This window comes from Grammomys surdaster, unplaced genomic scaffold (genome assembly GCF_004785775.1).
Source record: "Grammomys surdaster isolate TR1022 unplaced genomic scaffold, NIH_TR_1.0 166, whole genome shotgun sequence".
In the NCBI taxonomy this organism is placed as follows: Eukaryota; Metazoa; Chordata; class Mammalia; order Rodentia; family Muridae; genus Grammomys; species Grammomys surdaster.
In genome coordinates, this window is record NW_021604614.1 from 717,758 (window position 1) to 734,941 (window position 17,184).

Below are 17,184 nucleotides of genomic sequence, written 5' to 3' on the forward strand. Positions count from 1 at the left end.
TCTTCTCTTCTCTTCTCTTCTCTTCTCTTCTCTTCTCTTCTCTTCTCTTCTCTTCTCTTCTCTTCTCTTCTCTTCTCTTCTCTTCTTTCTTTTCTTTTCTGTTTTTTGAGACAGGGTTTCTCTGTGTAGCCCTGGCTGTCCTGGAACTCACTCTGTAGACCAGGCTGGCCTCGAACTCAGAAATCCGCCTGCCTCTGCCTCCCAAGTGCTGGGATTAAAGGCGTGCGCCACCACTGCATGGCTTACATTTTCTTTCTTTTTTTGTTCATTTTCTTTTTCCGTTCATTTCATTCTTCAGTGTACATATTATGGACTTACTTCTCATGTGTAAGACATCTGAGAATTTTTTTCCTCCAAACCATGTGATATCTACTCCCAAGAGGCAGAATTTTAGGAAAAACACAGTCATTTCCACAGCATTCATTTCCCTAGTGTTCTCTCAGTCCCTCCCCCTCAGCAGGGCTCTGCTCCTTCAGGCTTCCACAGGCAAGGGTGTTCCAGATGAGAGCTGGGGTCTGGCGAGATGGGGAATTATTTGAAGTGGGCAGCCCTGCTTTGTGTTCACCAAAGGCCTACCTCCATTTTGACCTCAGTTTGTTTTCAAACTAAAACTTATATTCTGTACACAGTCAAGTTTTTCCCGGGATTGTCCTCTAGTGAAGTTTCCCAGCTAAGTAACAGGTTGTTGGATTCTTAATCTGTAATTATATTCTGCCTTAGTTTCCCATAGAACACAATCATTTTTCTCATTAAAGTCTCACATGTTTTTATATATATAAATACTTTTTTATGTATTGGTAGTTTTCATAATTATATTGGGCTGGAGAGTTTTATTTTTGCATTTATCTATTTTTGTTTGGGTATATGTGCCACAGAGCATGTATGTCCATCAGAGAACAACTGGTCTGAGTCTGTTCTCTCTCTCCTTCTTGTTGGTTCCAAGGATCAGACTCAGGTCCTATAAGCACCCTTGCCCATCAGCCATCATTGGCTCATGTTTTTGAGACAGGGTTGTACTGTGTATCTAAGGGTGACCTCAAATTCACTATGCAGTCTAAGTTAGTCTCTTAACTTACCACAGTGCTCCCAAGGACTAGATAAAGACATGTATGCCACCACACCAAGCTTGGGTAGAAGCAGCCCCATGGGGTGGGGGTCACATATCCCATATCCTGCATATCAGATATTTATATTACACTTCATAACAGTAGCAAATTTACAGTTATGAAGTAATAACAAAATAATTGTATGATTGGGGGTCACCACAAGAACTCTATTAAAGGGTCGCATCGTTAGGAAGGTTGAGACTCGGTAAGCTAGAGAGTTAAAGTCCACACTGAAGCTACACTAAGATTTCTTACTGTTTTGGAGTTGAGAATGTAGCTTAGTTGATAGAGTACCTGGCTAGCATTCCTGAAGCCCCAGGTTCAAACTGCAGCCACAGAGATCCAGGCACTGTGGTACACATCTGGAATGCCAGCACTCAGGAGGTGAAGGCAGGAAGACCAAGAATTCAAGGTCATTCTTGGCCACATATGAAATTAGCTGAAGGCCAGCATGGTCTAGTGGAAAGTCTGATACCAAAGTTAACCAAAACACACCTACATTCCAGGTAGAGCAGTTCTACCCCCTCAGCATGCTAGACACACTGTGGACTGACAGATCTGATGAATTACCTAGGAAGCTGAGCTGGGGTGCTCCACCTGAATTGTGCAGTCTGGTGATTGCTTAGATGAGGTAATCCTGTGGCCAAGGCTTCCAGGAAAGGCCTGGTCAATAGTGCCTCATTTATTGACAGCTACCCAGCCAGGTAGGGGTCTGGGAGCCTTCATCATCTATGTGCTTGAGGCTGCAGTCCAGTAGACTACATAGTGAGTTCTACTTGAGAGAAACAGGAACTCATCACATGAAGCTTGAGGAAGCCGACAGGTATGTCATCTATGTGCCCTGGGCTAGGGCTAGATGTCAGTACCAGGAGCTTGGTCAGGGCTGTCAGCCCCAGGAAAAGCTAGGTCCTGAGGTTGCACCAGCCACCATGCTGCCTGGAGCTGTACTTCTCTGACTTTTCTAGCTCCTTGTTTATGGAGTCTCATGCATGCTAGACAAACAGTCTATCAGCTGGGCTAACTGTACTGCTGTTATAACTACAGTGGGACACTGCACCAAAGGTTTCAGTCAACAAAGGGACCACAGGTACAACAACAATATAAGACTGTCACCTAGTGACACCTCCCTGCCTCAGCTTCTGTAAAGTTTCTTGGGAAATGACAGAATCTCATGATCTTCTTCAAAAACCAAAAACAATCAACTATCAAACAGAATCCCAATATGTTAAAGATACTGGCTAGACCTTTATTGCAAAATAGACTTGATCCATTATTGGTCTCAGAAGTCACAATAATATGGCCTTAGTGATAGAAAGATTTTTTATTTTTCTTTTAAAATCCACCTGCCTCCGCTTCCCCAGTGCCAACTGGGGATTTGTTTGAGGTGAGGTTTCTGTCTGTCACTCAGACTCTCCTGGAACTCATGATTCTCCAACCTCAGCCTCTCTAGTGCTGGGATTACAGCTGTGTGCTGCACGCCTGCAGCAGTCAGAGCCTTAGGCTTTTCACAAGAAGACATTTACTCAGAGTCACATCTGTGACCCCAGTTTAAGTTTTAAGTTATTCACTCTTTACTTTATAATTATTTTGATTATATGTGTGCTTGCACACCCATACCACAGAACATGTATGGACGTTAGAACCTTTAGACGTTGACTTTCTCTTTCCAATATGTGAATCCTGGGAATTAAACTCAAGTCATCAGGCTTGTTAGCAAATACACTTCCCTGCTGAACTGTCACGCTAGTCCCCGTTCCTTTATTTTTGAAATAGAGTTTCATGTAGCCCAGGATAGCCTAGCACTTGGTATGCACCCAGCACTGGCCTTACATTTTTGATACTCCAGCCTCAGCTGGTGCTAAGGTTCTGAGCATGCCTCACTACACCTGGGTAATTTTTTTTTTTAATATTAGATGCACGAGTACAAGTGTCATAACCATTTGCGAGCACTGTGACCTGATAGGATTCCCCCCTGGTAGAACTTCCCCTCTGTTCAGCTTTCCATTCTTGAAGCCATCATCTCTCTGCATTTAGGTCCATGTCTGTGGGCAAGGGCAGAGTTTCAGGCTGGTCTCTTGATGCCAACAACTCCCCGGTGCAAAGCACAGTTTAAGGGGCACTGTTCAAGACACTTAAACTCTGCCAGCACCTCCTGGCACTCTGTCACACAGATGCGGGAATGAGAATCCCAGTGGACGCACAGGTCCTTTCCTTTCTCCACTCCCCCACTCTCCCATACACACTTTGCTCAGTAGAGAAAATATTTCACAATTATGCTTCAAGTAAAACAGCTTGTCTCTTTAACTGATGAGACAGGAAGTGCCTCTGCTTTTAAAGGGCGCCCCTCTCCCATAGCTGGAATATTATGAAAAGCATAGGATAGCAGGAATTTTCCTGGGTTCCAAGCAGAATCATGATGGCATGCATAATCTGCCAGCCACTAACCTTGAGTGGGTGACTTGCTTCAGATTTTCATCTGCAATAATGTATTTATTTGTATACTTGTGAGTGGACAAAAATCAGCAAAATAATCACTTGTACTCCAAGTCTCAGTCTCTAGGCTGGCTGGTTTCATGTCAGCTTGACACAAGCTAGAGTCATCAGAGAAGACAGCCTCAGTTGAAAAAAATGCCTCCTTAAAATTGGTCTGTAGGCAAGCCTGTAGGGCATTTTCATAATTAGTGATTGTTGTGAGAGGACCCAGCCCCTTGGTGGTGGTACCATCCCTAAGCCAGTGCTCCTGGGTTCTATAAGAAAGCAGAGTGGACAAGCCATCGGAAGCAAGTCAGTAAGCAGCACCCCTCCATGGCCTCTGCTATCAGTTCCTGCCTCCAGGTTCCTGTTCTGTTTGAGTTCTTGTCCTGACTTCCTTCGTTGATTAACAGTGATATGGAAGTTTAAGCTGAACAAACCCTTTTCTCCCCAATGCTTTGGTCGTGGTGTTTCATCACAGCAATTGAAACCCTGATTGAGATGGTTGCCCTTACCAAAGCATCACAGATAAGATCCCAGGTACCTGCCTGCTTGTACTGTACTCATAAAACTGTCTAGAACATGATTAGATGTCTGTTCTGGAAAGTTCTTGGTGCAGTAGTTTGGGGGTAGGTGTGCATGCAGGAGTGTGTGTTGAGATAAGGTCGGAAAGATAAGGCTGTCATAGTGCAGACGGTCCTGAAACTCTGAATCCTGCCCAAGTCTCCCAAGTACCAGGTTTACAGACCTCTGTCTCTACACCAGTTAACAGTTTGTTTTTTTTTTAAAAGAATCCTTAGACTTGTACTGGAGAGATGCCTTTGTTGGTAAAATCCTAGACATTCAAGTACGAAGACCTGAATTTGGGTCTCCAGCAACCACTCAAAAAATCCAGGTATGGTGGTGTGTCTAATTCTGCCACTTTCCGAACATCCAGCCAAGCAAGGGTTCACTGAATCCCTGTGTCAAGAAATAAGGCAGAGAACAATTGAGTAAGGCATGTCTGGCCTCCCCATACACACATACACATGCAACCCACACACACACATGCATGCACGTGAATACTTACCTATATTTACACTACATACACACACAAGAGTCCTTAGACATGAGACAAAGGCATCAAGTTGGTGAAACTACTTACGTTTGTTGCTGCTGCTACAGAACTTGGCCTTGGCTACAAAGTTCCTTGGTAAAATCACTTTGCAAGCTGCCTGTCTTCTTGCTTCTGCAATCACTGTCCGAGTATCATATTTTACTCCTGACTCGGTGGCAGTTTACTTCCTACCAATGAGACCCTTCAAATGCAAAGACAGTGCCTGGAAGCTTTTAAAATTGAAGTCTTAGGAAGCATATTACCAACACTATAAAATATTTATCACCTCATGAGACAGGGCTCCAGCACGTGGTGTAAGAACCACCTCAATGTGCTTGATTGCCCCAGGAAACTAGCCTGTGGGTTTTGAAAAGCACCTGTGTGGTGGCTACTTTTCTTATTGCTGTAAACAAAAGCAACTTACAGGAGAAAGGATTTGTTTTAGCTCACAGTTTTAAGAGGTGCAATATATCATGAAGGGAGACATGGCGGCCAGATTGTGAAGCAGCTGGTCACATGGCATCTGCAGTCAGAAAGCAGAGAGAGAAGGATGCTGGTGTTCAGCTCACTGTCTCCTTTTCAGTCAGCCCATGATCCCAGCCGAGGACATGGGTCTTGATGCCTCAATTAAATCTTTCTAGAAACACTTTCATAAACAAATCCAGAGGTATATTTTTATGGTGATTCTCAATCCAGTTAACAGTGAAGATTAACCATCACAATATAGCATGGGTTTTCTGAAGTGCTGAGTGAGAACTTCCTAAAAGGGCTCGTTTGTGGGTTACTCTATTTCCAGAACTTTATACAAAGTTGACAGAAACTCTGTACAAGGCGTGTGTCTCCAGGCACCCAAGGTTAGAGGTAGGATACAGATTAAGGGCACTCTCTTCATGAGAACTAGTCCTATTATGAGGACCCAGAGTTCAGCTCCTCCCCACCCCCCACGAGACAAGGTCTCAGTAGCCCCAGGCTGTCCTCAAACTCATGGCCATTGAAGTCTTGATCCTCTGGCCTCTCAAGGGCTGGTATTACCTATGTACACCATCATGCCCCATTTATGTGATACTCGGCTGGGGGTCAAATCCAGACCAGTGAGCATTGTAGGCAAGCACTCTACAAACAGAACTGCAGCCTCAGCTTGAGGGCTGCTTTTTAATGTCCCTCTACAAGGGTGAAATAGCCATCTGGTCCTTTGTGCCATCACTTTCTGGGGAGGACACATTACAGATAAAATTAGAAACATTGCTTCCATTCCTCCTTCCTCCCTGCTGGCCATAAAATGACTCCCAGGGAAAGCTGACAGGGTCTGATGTGTTGGTTAGAACTGCCTCTTGGTTTTCACACCACCATGCTATTGGTATGCCAGCCTTCAAGGCTGGAAAAATATGGCTGCTCTTGTCTGATCCCAGCAGGCTAGTATAGTTCAGGTGATCCAAGACTCCTTATGTTGGCAAACTAGGCCAACACCCCTCACCCTTGCAGAGTGACTTTAGTGGCCTGAGACCTGTACAATCACCTTCATAGATGTCCTGTCTGTCTTCCTGGGACATTTTCATTCATATTACTAAGAAACAACCCCAGGCACCAAACCAAGACCACAAGGAAACCAGGGACTTCTGAGGCGCAATGCAGCCTGGGTTTCAGGCAGGCATTCAGCTGCTTCCTGCTTCCATGTGGCTCTTTGACCTAGAGCTGGTCCTGAAGCTGCTACAAGGTAAAAGAATCAGTTATGCTTCACATTGGAGAATTAGAAACCAGACAGGGGTCAGCTTTTTTCCATCCTCAGTGACTAGGACACCAGACATTTGGCACATCTTTTATATGCTATTAAACAAGTGATAGATCAACTATAAACTCATGTTTTTGTTTCGAGATAGTCTCATGGAGCTCATGCTCGCCTCTGTATCACTATATACCAAGGATAACCCCCTCCTCTGGCTATCACCTTCTGAGTTCTGTGTTTACAGGTATACGTAGCCATATCCTGTTAATGTAGTACTAGGGGTAGAATCCAGGGCTTTGTACACGCTATGCAAGTGTTCTTCCGGTGAAGCCACATCCCCAACACTCAGCCGTAAGCACTTTGAAGAAGTGAAAGTTACAAGGTGGATGCCTGTGTCTGTGCCAGCTGCTTCAGCATGCTCTCATTTTTAGGGCCTTCCGTTTTGGTCTCGCCCACTCAAGCCCTTGGCTGTACTACTGGCATGTTGAGAACTCCCCAGACTGACCCAGGGGATCCTTCTTGGTGTGCTTGTACACAAAGGTGTGTGGCTTCATCCCACCCATTCCTCCCCACATCCCACCCCCACCCCAAGCCCGGACATGACTGGGGTGGTCCTGGCATGCTGGGTATCTAGACAGCTTTCCATCGGTTGCTCTTCAGCATGCTAATTGTCATAGAACTAATTATGCCCTGAATTCCAGTTGATTTTCTTAATGAGACAGCTGTGTTAATTATGTAATCGTATGATTACATTAGCCCAGAGTGTCCCAGCAAAGAGTAGAGTCGGCTGCTTGTGATGTCATCACTGGGATGGTGCTCACAAGGAACACATTCATCCTTGAGCTAGTGGCAGGGGACAGCCCAGTGTTGCCTGCAGAGCTCTGTGCAGGGTTTATTAAGATGGAGTTTCTAAGCCTTTACAGTATGGGGTGGATCCATTTCCTACAAGCCCAACTGCCACCCCCAAGTCATCTCTGACATAAACAGTCCTAGCCAGATCTGAAGCTGGCTTGCCATCTATAACTTCGGTGCAGCCCATTAGTGTGCCTTCAGTAACTCTGGTACTTTATCTCTATTTGATACTTCTTCCTTTATTGGCATGCCAGCTGCCTGGGTAGTAGACAGAGACACCCAAACAAAATATTTTATTAAAAGTGCTAGAGGGCCAGGGTGAGTGGCTTGGCCAAAGTCTGTAAGTGGCCCCAGACTGGCCCAAACATTGTCTTCTATTGTGCTGTATCCCCACAGAAACCGACTTTCCTGAGAGGTGACCACGTCTATTGAGTCACCACTGTATCTGGTCACACTCTCATCCTGGCTTCTTCCTCTGCCAGGACTTCCTCCTCAGACACACACACACACAACCACCCACCCTCCAAGGCAGTGAGTATATCACCATAATGTAGACGTATTGGCCTCCATGCAGGTGTCATCAAAGATTCTGTTCTGTCCTCATTCCTAATAAATGCACCACCAGAAGCTGGCCCCTCTTATCAAACCTGCAACTACCTCACTCATCCACATTCCTTGTTCCCTGGGCTCACCCCTTCCTGGCCACTCTTGGCCCAGTAGCCAAATCCATCAATGCAGAGTACTGGCCAGACATCTTTATGTATCTTCAGGCTAGCCTCAGACTCACTTTATAGCTCATGATGACCTTAAATTTCTAATCTTCCTGCCACCTCCTGAGTACAGGTGTGTGGCACTGGCCTGGTTTATGTGGAGCTAAGGATCAAACTCAGAATCTCATGTGTGCCTGGCAAGTACTCTACCAACTGAGATATGGCCATTTATCTCAACTAAAAAATTTGGGATTCACATCCCCAAGATATTCTTATTTTATGTATATAATTTGCATAGACAATTATAGTAGTGTATTTTGAAAAAAGCTCTATATATCACATTCTAAAAATAAGAAGCTACAGCTAGGCATGGTAGTTCATAACTACAATTCCAGTTCTTTGGAGGCAAAGTGAGTTCAAGCACAGCCTGGGCAACTTAGACCCTGTGCCAAAATGGAAAGTAAAGAGAAACTGAGGCTGTAGCTCCGTGGCAGTGTGCTTGCGTAGTGTGATTCAATTCCCAGTGACACACACACACAAAGCAGTGGTGCAGAGTGAAGGGAATTAAAATACCTTATTAAAACATTCAAAAGTTGTTCTTGAAAATTACTTAAGTGTATAGATATATACATAGTTTATTAATGGTGTTAGGCATTGAACCCAGGGCCTTGCACATGCCAGGTAAGCATTCTAGTGCTGTGCTCTATCCCCAGTAAACTGATGTTCTATTTGAGTGTGTGAATGTAAGTGCATAAGTGTGTGCATATAGACATCAGAGGTCAACCTTGGCTGTTATTCCTCAGGAGCTGCCCACCTTGGGTTTGTTGGTGGTGGTGATTGCTTGCTTGTTTGTCTGTTTAAGACAGTCTCTCACTGAGAGCTAAGGCTTAGCCAATTAGGCTAGAGTAGCTGGCCAGCAAGCCCCAGAGACTTAGAAGCCTCCTGTCTCTAGGCTTAGAAGTGTCCACCACCTGCCCTCACACACAGCCCACCTCAGCTTTTTTCATGTGTTTTGGTTATCAAATGCAAGTCCTCGTGCTTACAAGGTAAGTTCAGTAGTAGAGTACTTACCTAACGTGCAAAGCCCTGGGTTTAATCCCCACCACTATTTTATGGATGGATGGGTGGATGGGTGGATGGATGGATGGAGTTCAGTCCCCAGCACTACTGAATGAGGAAGGAAGGGAGGGAGGGAGGAGGGAGGGAGGGAGGGAGGGAGGAAGGAAGGAAGGAAGGAAGGAAGGAAGGAAGGAAGGAAGGAAGGAAGGAGCGAGCAAAATTGGCTGGATCAGTCCATTAGCATTTTACTAAAGATTTTTGTCTTTAAATTTGTAAGGAATATAGAATACAGATTTTTGTGTTTATTAACCAGAAGGCAAGGCTCTGAGCTCCTTCATGAGCCCCTTCAGAGTGGCTTCTATTCCTTTTTTAGACTCCTGTAGTTAAACTCTGAAGTTATTTAGGCCTGAGACTTTTTTTTCTTTTACAATTTTTTTTTGTCCTTTTTATTTACTCTCTCTTGGCAATTTTATACATGTCAGTCCTTTTCACACATACCTTACCTTCTCTAGCTCCTCTCAGTTATCCTCCCTTCCTTCCACCAAGTTCTCCCTCATTTTCAACGTTTTTTCCCCTGGCTCTGTGACTCACCGAGTTTAATTAAAGTTGCTTACATGCCTGTGAGTGGAGACATACTAGAACTTTGGGCTACACCACTGAAGAACACTCCTCCTCCTCCGATCCCTTACCAACCATTCAAAGATGTAATACTATAAATGTCTTTTATTTCTTTCTGAGTCAAATTTGATCATTTCCAATTTTATTTTTGCTTTTGTTTCTATAAGTATACACACAGGGGAGTATCAATCTAGTGTATTATTCATCAGGTGCAATCTTGTTTTTTAAGGTCGAGTCTTTCACTGGACTTGGGACTCTCCAAGTAGGCTAAGGTGACCAGCCACCCCCAGGCTTACTTGTGTCTCCACTGGCTACCTGACCTTGCATTTTAGATGGACTCTGAGAATCAGAAATCGGGTACTCATGCTGGCGTGCCAAGTGCTTTACCCACTGAGTTGTCTTTCCAGGTTGGGATATGTTTTAGACATTTCGTCACCATATCAACCAGTCTGACCTGGAACTTACTTACATAGATTTGCCTGTCTGTGTCTTCCAGACTCCTGGGATTACAGGCATGCACCACCACACCTGGCTTTGGGCACGATGTGAATCATAGTTTATATCATAGTTTTGTTGTTGTTTTGTTTTGTTTTTGTTTTTGTTTTTGTTTTTTGAGACAGGGTTTTTCTGTGTACCCCTGGCTGTCCTGGAACTCACTGTGTAGACCAGGCTGGCCTAGAACTCAGAAATCCGCCTGCCTCTGTCTCCTGAGTGCTGGGATTAAAGGCGTGCGCCACCACTGCCCAGCCAATCCTTTTTTTTTTTTTTTTTAAGGTAAAATATTACTATATAGCCCTGGCTAGCCTAGAACTCAATATATAAACTAGGCTAGCCTCAAACTCATTCATAGAGATCAACCTGTTTCCACCTCTTCATGTGGGGACTCAAGATATATTCTGCCTTAAAACTCTGTATGGCGGCGGTGGTGGCGCACGCCTTTAATCCCAGCACTTGGGAGGCAGAGGCAGGCAGATTTCTGAGTTCGAGGCCAGCCTGGTCTACAGAGTGAGTTCCAAGACAGCCAGGGATACACAGAGAAACCCTGTCTCAAAAAAAAAAAAAAAAGAAAAGAAAAAAGACTCTGTATGCTGTGCCACTTATAGTGGTACACACCTCTAATCCCCGCAGTCCAGGAGGCACAGGCGGCAGGTCTCTGTGATTTTGGCCAGCCTGGATTACATACTGATTTTCATGCCACCTAGCGCTATGTAATGAATGAAATCCTGTCTCAAAAAGAAAAAAAAAAAAGGAAGAAAAATGAATTAAAGGCTGTGTGGTCATATCCATTCTGGCATTTTCTGATCTTGGGATTTGTAAATTCTATGTTTTTTGTACATCAGTCTGGCTAGGAGCTAATCAATTTCAATGATTTTTTTTCCCTTAAGAACCTGCTTTTGTTTGCATTGATTTTTTTTCTCTTTGCCTTTTCAGTTTTATTGCTCCCCAATCTCCTTTGCTCACTTCTGCTTACTTTGCGTTTCATTTGCTTCTTTTTTATGTTCTTAAGAGGTCCAGTGCATGTTTTACTCCATTGTAGCCAGAGAATGTGCTTTGGATGATATTTGTTCTTTTGAATTTATCAAGACTTGTTTGCAGTTCTGCTTGCTGTTGATGGGTGTTCCCTGTGCATACTAAAGGAACACTTGTTGTGCAGCTGTGTGGGGCCATGGTTGGTTGGTAGTGTTCTTCGGGCGTTTGCATCCATACTGACATTTTTCTAGGTTTCTTGGTAGAAGTGCATCTGCCTCAAATCTCCCCAGTGAAGGGCTGAGATGTGTGTGGCTCAGTGGTAGGGCCCCTGCCTAGAATCCCCCAGGGAGGGGCTGGGGGCGTGGCTCGTTGGTAGAGCCCCTCCCTAGAATCCCCCAGGGAGGGGCTGGGGGCGTGGCTCAGTGGCCTTGCATCCTCAAGGCTCTTGAGTTTCTTCCCCAGCACCACAGGAAGAAATGATTTTACATCTCTGTTATTAGTAGATATAAATGGAGTTTTAAAATTTGTACCCATTATTATGGATGTTCTTTTCTCTTGTCCTTTCAGTTTTGGGTTAGTGTATTGGGGTAGTATGTACCTTCAGCTCCCTTGACAAGCCTTTCAGAGTGAGGTGTTAGTCTTGTTTATCAAGTATTCTGTTAGCATCCAGAACCACCCTGTGTCATAAAATTAACATTATCAGTTACTTTTAGTGGTGATGGATGGTTCTAATCCTGCCTAGCAATGTGCTCCTCACTCTCCCTGTGTCTCTATTAAGGCAACTACTCAAGTATCTCTGCCTCCTCTTACTGAAGGGGGGGCTCCTCTTTGCCCATTTATATGGAATCTATCCTTCACTCATGTGATCGTTGATGTGACCGTTTTTTGTTTTCTCATTGATATTTGATGTTACCTGGGCTACCTCTCCAGGGAAGCTGGCTTCTGATGACTTGGCTCAGTGTCCCTTACAGTGCCCAACCCTGGCCTTTCCCAGATCATGTAGCCACTTAGGAAACCCTTGTTAAATTAGTGCATGAAGAGACAGTATAATTGAGGTGGCTGCTGGCTCAGGAAGTAGCATTCATAATTAACGTTTTGCATACCTGTTGGCCTGGCCAGCTTTTCTTCCCATCCCTGTCCCTGGGGGAGATGCCAGTGCCTGACACATCTCAGCATGCCTTCCCCCAGCTTCTGCAGGGATGACTAGAATTAATGAGCTAATGTTACCGCGCTTAGCAAAATATGCTGAATAAATCCAGGTGATAGGGTTGTTTGTTATATAATTATGCTGTTTAAGGTCCTGAGTTACATAACGAACTACACACTACCTCCAAGCCTGCTTCAGGAATTAACTTATCAGATGATCGTAAAATGTTTTTTGAGTTTGTCATGGTGGGTGGATGGGGATAGTGGCAAAGCGTGTTGGGTTGGAGGCTGGGCAGGTGGCTTACAGAACTTTGCATGTTATTCTATGTTATTTATTCTATGGATGTGTTCTGTGTCCTCCCTCAGACAATTCTGCAATTGAACTGCTGAGTTGAGGGCTTCTGACGTACAGCCTGAGACCTAACGATGCTTGTGTGGAGTTTAAATGGTATTGGCAATCGTTGACGAGACAGAAAGCTATGATTTCCCCAGCTTGACACGCAGGTCGGGGTTGGCTGGCTGAAGCTCATTGTTTTGGTCTCTAGCTCAAACATGCTAGGACTATTATACCATCATGTGGTAATTAGCCGTTCCTTTAATACACATAATAAAAATTAAGCCTAAGAGCTACTTTACCAATGGCTTTTACATATCCCAAAACAATATTCCAATGCTGTAGGCCTTTAGTCATGCAATGTACCATCGTAAAGTTGAGAGTCTAATGCATCAAACTGTTTGAACATTCAGTTCCTTTTCTATTCTGTGGCCAGCTTTGCTACTTTGACATTAACTTTAGTACTGTTAAATTAAATATAGATGCTATAATGAATAATTACAAGAGTGCCAGAACTTCCATTTACAGTGGGGTGTGCTGAGAGTTTGTCTTAAGGCGTAGTTGGTTACTATTTGCTCATAACATGTGTGTTCTCTTCATATGTTACTGGATTCCTGCTGAAGATGGAAGCTGTTTTTTCATCAGAGGCAGACACACTGGGTCCTGGCCTTTAACTAGGGATGGCCTGGAGGGGCTGGGGAGATGGCTCAGTCAGGAAAGTGCTGGGCAAGCATGAGGATCCATGGTCCCTCCCCAGTGCCCATGTAAAAAGCTCCTGTGAGGTTGTAATCCCTGGAGCTGCAGAGGTGGAAACTGGTTGATTCCTGGCCCCGCCAGGCAGCCTAGCCTACTTAGTGAGTTCTAGGCCAAATGAAAGACACTGTCTCAGCAAGGTGGAGAAAGCTTGTGGAAGACAGCCATCATCAACACCTTTCCACATGCACACATGCCTGTGTGCAGAAAGCAGCCTTCGATCCTGAAAAGTCAGATTGGTGCTAGCAGTTGTGCTAGAAAAGGCAATATCAGTGAATATTCCTAGAGTGTCCTGCGAGGACAGCTCCTTCTCCTCCTCATCCTGACCTGGATCAAGCTCAGATTGTCCTTCTGTATAAAGGACGCCGTGGACATAGTGCTCGTTTCTCTCAATCCAATTCTCTCAATTTTCCCAGCCTGAAGACATGGAGGGCAGAAAGGGATTCAGGTTCCTGGGAAGACAGTGCAATTAAAAGAAAAAAAAATTACCTGGGATGTTCTGAGAATTCCATTTTTCTTGTTATTGCCACTCCTGCTTGGAAGAACTATGTTCCCAAAATAGCCCTAGCAATCTAACATAACATAAATATTTTAATGCTGATTAAAATAATAATGCAAAGTCATGAATGAGAAAGGGAGACAGGCAGTGGCTGTGTATATAGGCCACATAAGTGCCCAACAAGCCCGAGAGTCACATGATGGACAGTGTTGGTGTTAAGCCCCAGTGCTAGGCTCCCTCAGGGCTGTGGACTCTAGCTCCACACATCCTGGTGACGCACAGAGTAAACGCTGTGAATACATTGACATCGCAGAGAATTCCAAGCCAGCCCTTGCTTCCAGGAACCAGGGGTGGTCTGAAAAATTAATGACTCTGGTATGGAAAGTTAAGTGAGTTCTTGAATATATACCCTCGCTGATCTGCCATGTGTGGTGTTTAGCATTCCTTGAGAGGAGACTAAATCTCCATAGCCGTCCCTAGGCGAGGCTGGCGCCCTTGCCACAAATAGATTCAGTAATCTTTCTAAGCCCTGTGATTTGGATATTCTTCTACTCTCAGAATTCCAAAGGCTGTGTTCCCCTGGGGCCCAGCAGGTGGGTTATAATTGCCTCCTAAACAGAAGGAAAAGGAATATTGACTGAGAGCATTTACTGTCTGTCTTGTCTGTCCACCTTCTGCTGAGAATTTTGGGAAAGCCAGAGGCCAAAACCCAGTCCTATAAATTGCCTGTCTACTTTTTCCAACTGTAGACTAAAATCTAACCCTGAGTAAATCTGATGGCAGACATCATTCCTTTGGGGAGGAGGGCCAGTGTGTGTGACTGTAAAGGAACATAGATGTGGAGGCCAGAGTCAGCTTCATGGATTGTTCCTCAGAAGCCATCTACCCTGGTTTTTGAGATGGTGTCTTTCACTGGCCTAGAACTCAGAAACTACAAGGCTAGCTGGCAGTGAGCTAGAGAAATCCATCTGTCTCCACTGCACTACTGGGATTACCAATGCCCATGCTTGGCTTCTTATGTGGGTGCTGGGGACTCAGACTCAGGTCTTTATGCTTGTGTAGCAAGCACTTTACTGATGGAACCATTTCCCCAGCCCCAAACATCATGTTCCTTGTCCACAAGGCCTCCCAGGACTGGCCCAGATGCTCTTTTGCTCTCTGTATTCTAATGGGGAACTTGGTGGCTTCCTAGCTGGCTGGCCACAGGCCTGCTATGGGGTTGATATGGAGTCACCACCAATTGTGCTTTTATAGGGGTCCCCAGTCTTAGAACCAGCAGCTAGCTGCATGCCTTTGGCTGTTCTTAACACCCAGCGTCAGTAAAGGACCATCATGCTGTAGACATCAACAAGCACAAGGCTCTGGATTCAATATGCAGCAGTACCTGATCTAAATGTGGTGTTGTCTCTAATCCTAGCACCTGAGAAGTGAAGGCAGGCAGATCAGAAATTCAAGGCCAGCATGGTTTACATGAGCCTCTGCCTCAAAAAGTAAACTAAAATAAAGAAAAGGGCATGTACTTACATGAGCCCTAAGACAGATGGATTTGGAAGACAGATGGATTTCTCTAGCTCACTGCCAGCTAGCCTTGTAGTTTCTGAGTTCTAGGCCAGTGAAAGACACTATCTCAAAAAACAGGGTAGATGGCTCCTGAGAAACAATCCAGAGCCCTAGGGTACTTTCCTCTCCAAGAGTTTCCATGTGTATATAGAGTAGTGATCACCTGGAGTCAGCTTTCTCTGGGCCTACCAGTCAACCAGGTAAACCCAGGCCAGCCCTTCCTTCTCACTGAACTCTAGTGCCCCTTCTGTAGTAAGTGCCATTGTGAGACTCTTCTAAGAAAATGTCCTGTCCTGTCTGGAAAAAAAAAAATGTCCATACAACTGTTCTGTAGCCTGAGCAACTCCCTTAGTTCTAGGTCCTTGCACTTCCTAGACTTGTTTAACGTAGAGGCACCTTTCCATGGACCAGTATCCCCAGAGAAGGCTGTGTAAATAAGATAAGCTGCCCTGGGGCCCCCTTTCTCCCTCTCAGTATGCCTGTGTCTCTATTTCTATCTGACCAGTGAATGAAAATCCTTAAAAGAATCCCAGCCACCACAGTTGGTAAATCCCAGTGAGTCCTGTTGTCACCCTATTTCCACATGTTAAGGATCTTGGGCTGAGTACCTTGCCAGTGGCCAAAGGGCCTATGAAAGGGGAATCTAGGCCCCAAGAGAGTCTCCAGATGACTTCTGGATACTGGCCTAGAATTGCCAGTAAGAGATTGGGTGTGGCTTAGAGGTACAACACCTACTTGGACTCCCCCCGCCCCCCTTAAAGAACTGGGGGGTGTGTCTCAGCAGAAGAGGGCTTACCTAGAATCCACCAGTGAGGGGCTGAGAGCATAGCTTGGTGGCAGAGTGTTCCCAGATGAGGATCTGGGTGAGTATGCTGACCTGTGTTCTCCCATTGTGTAGATCCTGTACCAGCCCTGGACCTCGGGCAACAGCTGGAAATAAAAGTGCAGCGTCTACACGACATTGAAACAGAGAACCAGAAACTTAGGGAAACACTAGAAGAGTACAACAAGGAGTTTGCTGAAGTGAAAAATCAAGGTCGGTGGGAAATGCCTGCCTGGCTGTGCTTTCTGCCCTCCCCTTCTCCCCCCACCCCCTTAATTGCCTTTTTCATAGTGTTGGGACTGGCTGTAATTGTTACCCTCCTCATGAAGCCAGGGTGGGGCAAGCAGACGAATCTCTTAAACAAAGATAATGACACTGCCTAGCTATGCCACAGCTAAACTTTTCCTCCCGCAATAACTACATAGGATTTTATTGCCCTTGGTCTGGGCCAGATCAGGATTCTTTGAAAATTCCTCCTGTATCATCTTGTGATAGGATCTGTCTTTTCAAAGACTGATGTGTCGCCTCTAGGCGACACCTGTCAGACAGCCAGCTCCTGATCAAAGGGTCATACACAGTAAGTCATTTAGTAATTGCTACCGATCCATTAAGGCTCCAGACAAGACTCACCCTTGCAAGCTGTGTGCTTACACACCATTCCTCCCATGTTGACCTCATCTATTCATTATGAATCTCATGAGAGAGAGAGAGAGACTGAGAGAGAGACTGAGGGAGAGAGACAGACAGACACAGACAGAGAGAGACAGAGAGAGAGAAAGGCTACCTTGCATTACAAGGCACTGAAAGCAAAGGCTTTTCCAGGGACAAACATAAGGAAATTTGTCCTATACTTGGAAACCAAATGGGTTCAAACTCCTAGAACCTGGCTAAGAATATGTAGCTCAGTGACTGAAAATCTTTCAGTGAAGGACTAGGGGAGTGGCTCAGTGTTGGAGTGTTTGC

At 45.1% G+C, this 17,184-nt stretch overlaps 1 protein-coding gene across 4 annotated transcripts in view; it reads left to right on the top strand.

The window, feature by feature from the left end:
* Cux1 (cut like homeobox 1) overlaps positions 1 to 17,184 on the top strand; it is a 289,376-nt gene that overhangs the window by 149,048 nt on the left and 123,144 nt on the right. For all 4 annotated transcript variants that reach the window (XM_028766044.1, XM_028766045.1, XM_028766042.1 and 1 more), the window contains exon 5: positions 16,297 to 16,434. In XM_028766044.1, the coding sequence (XP_028621877.1) occupies positions 16,297 to 16,434 (138 nt within the window). The remainder of the gene's footprint in view (positions 1 to 16,296; positions 16,435 to 17,184) is intronic.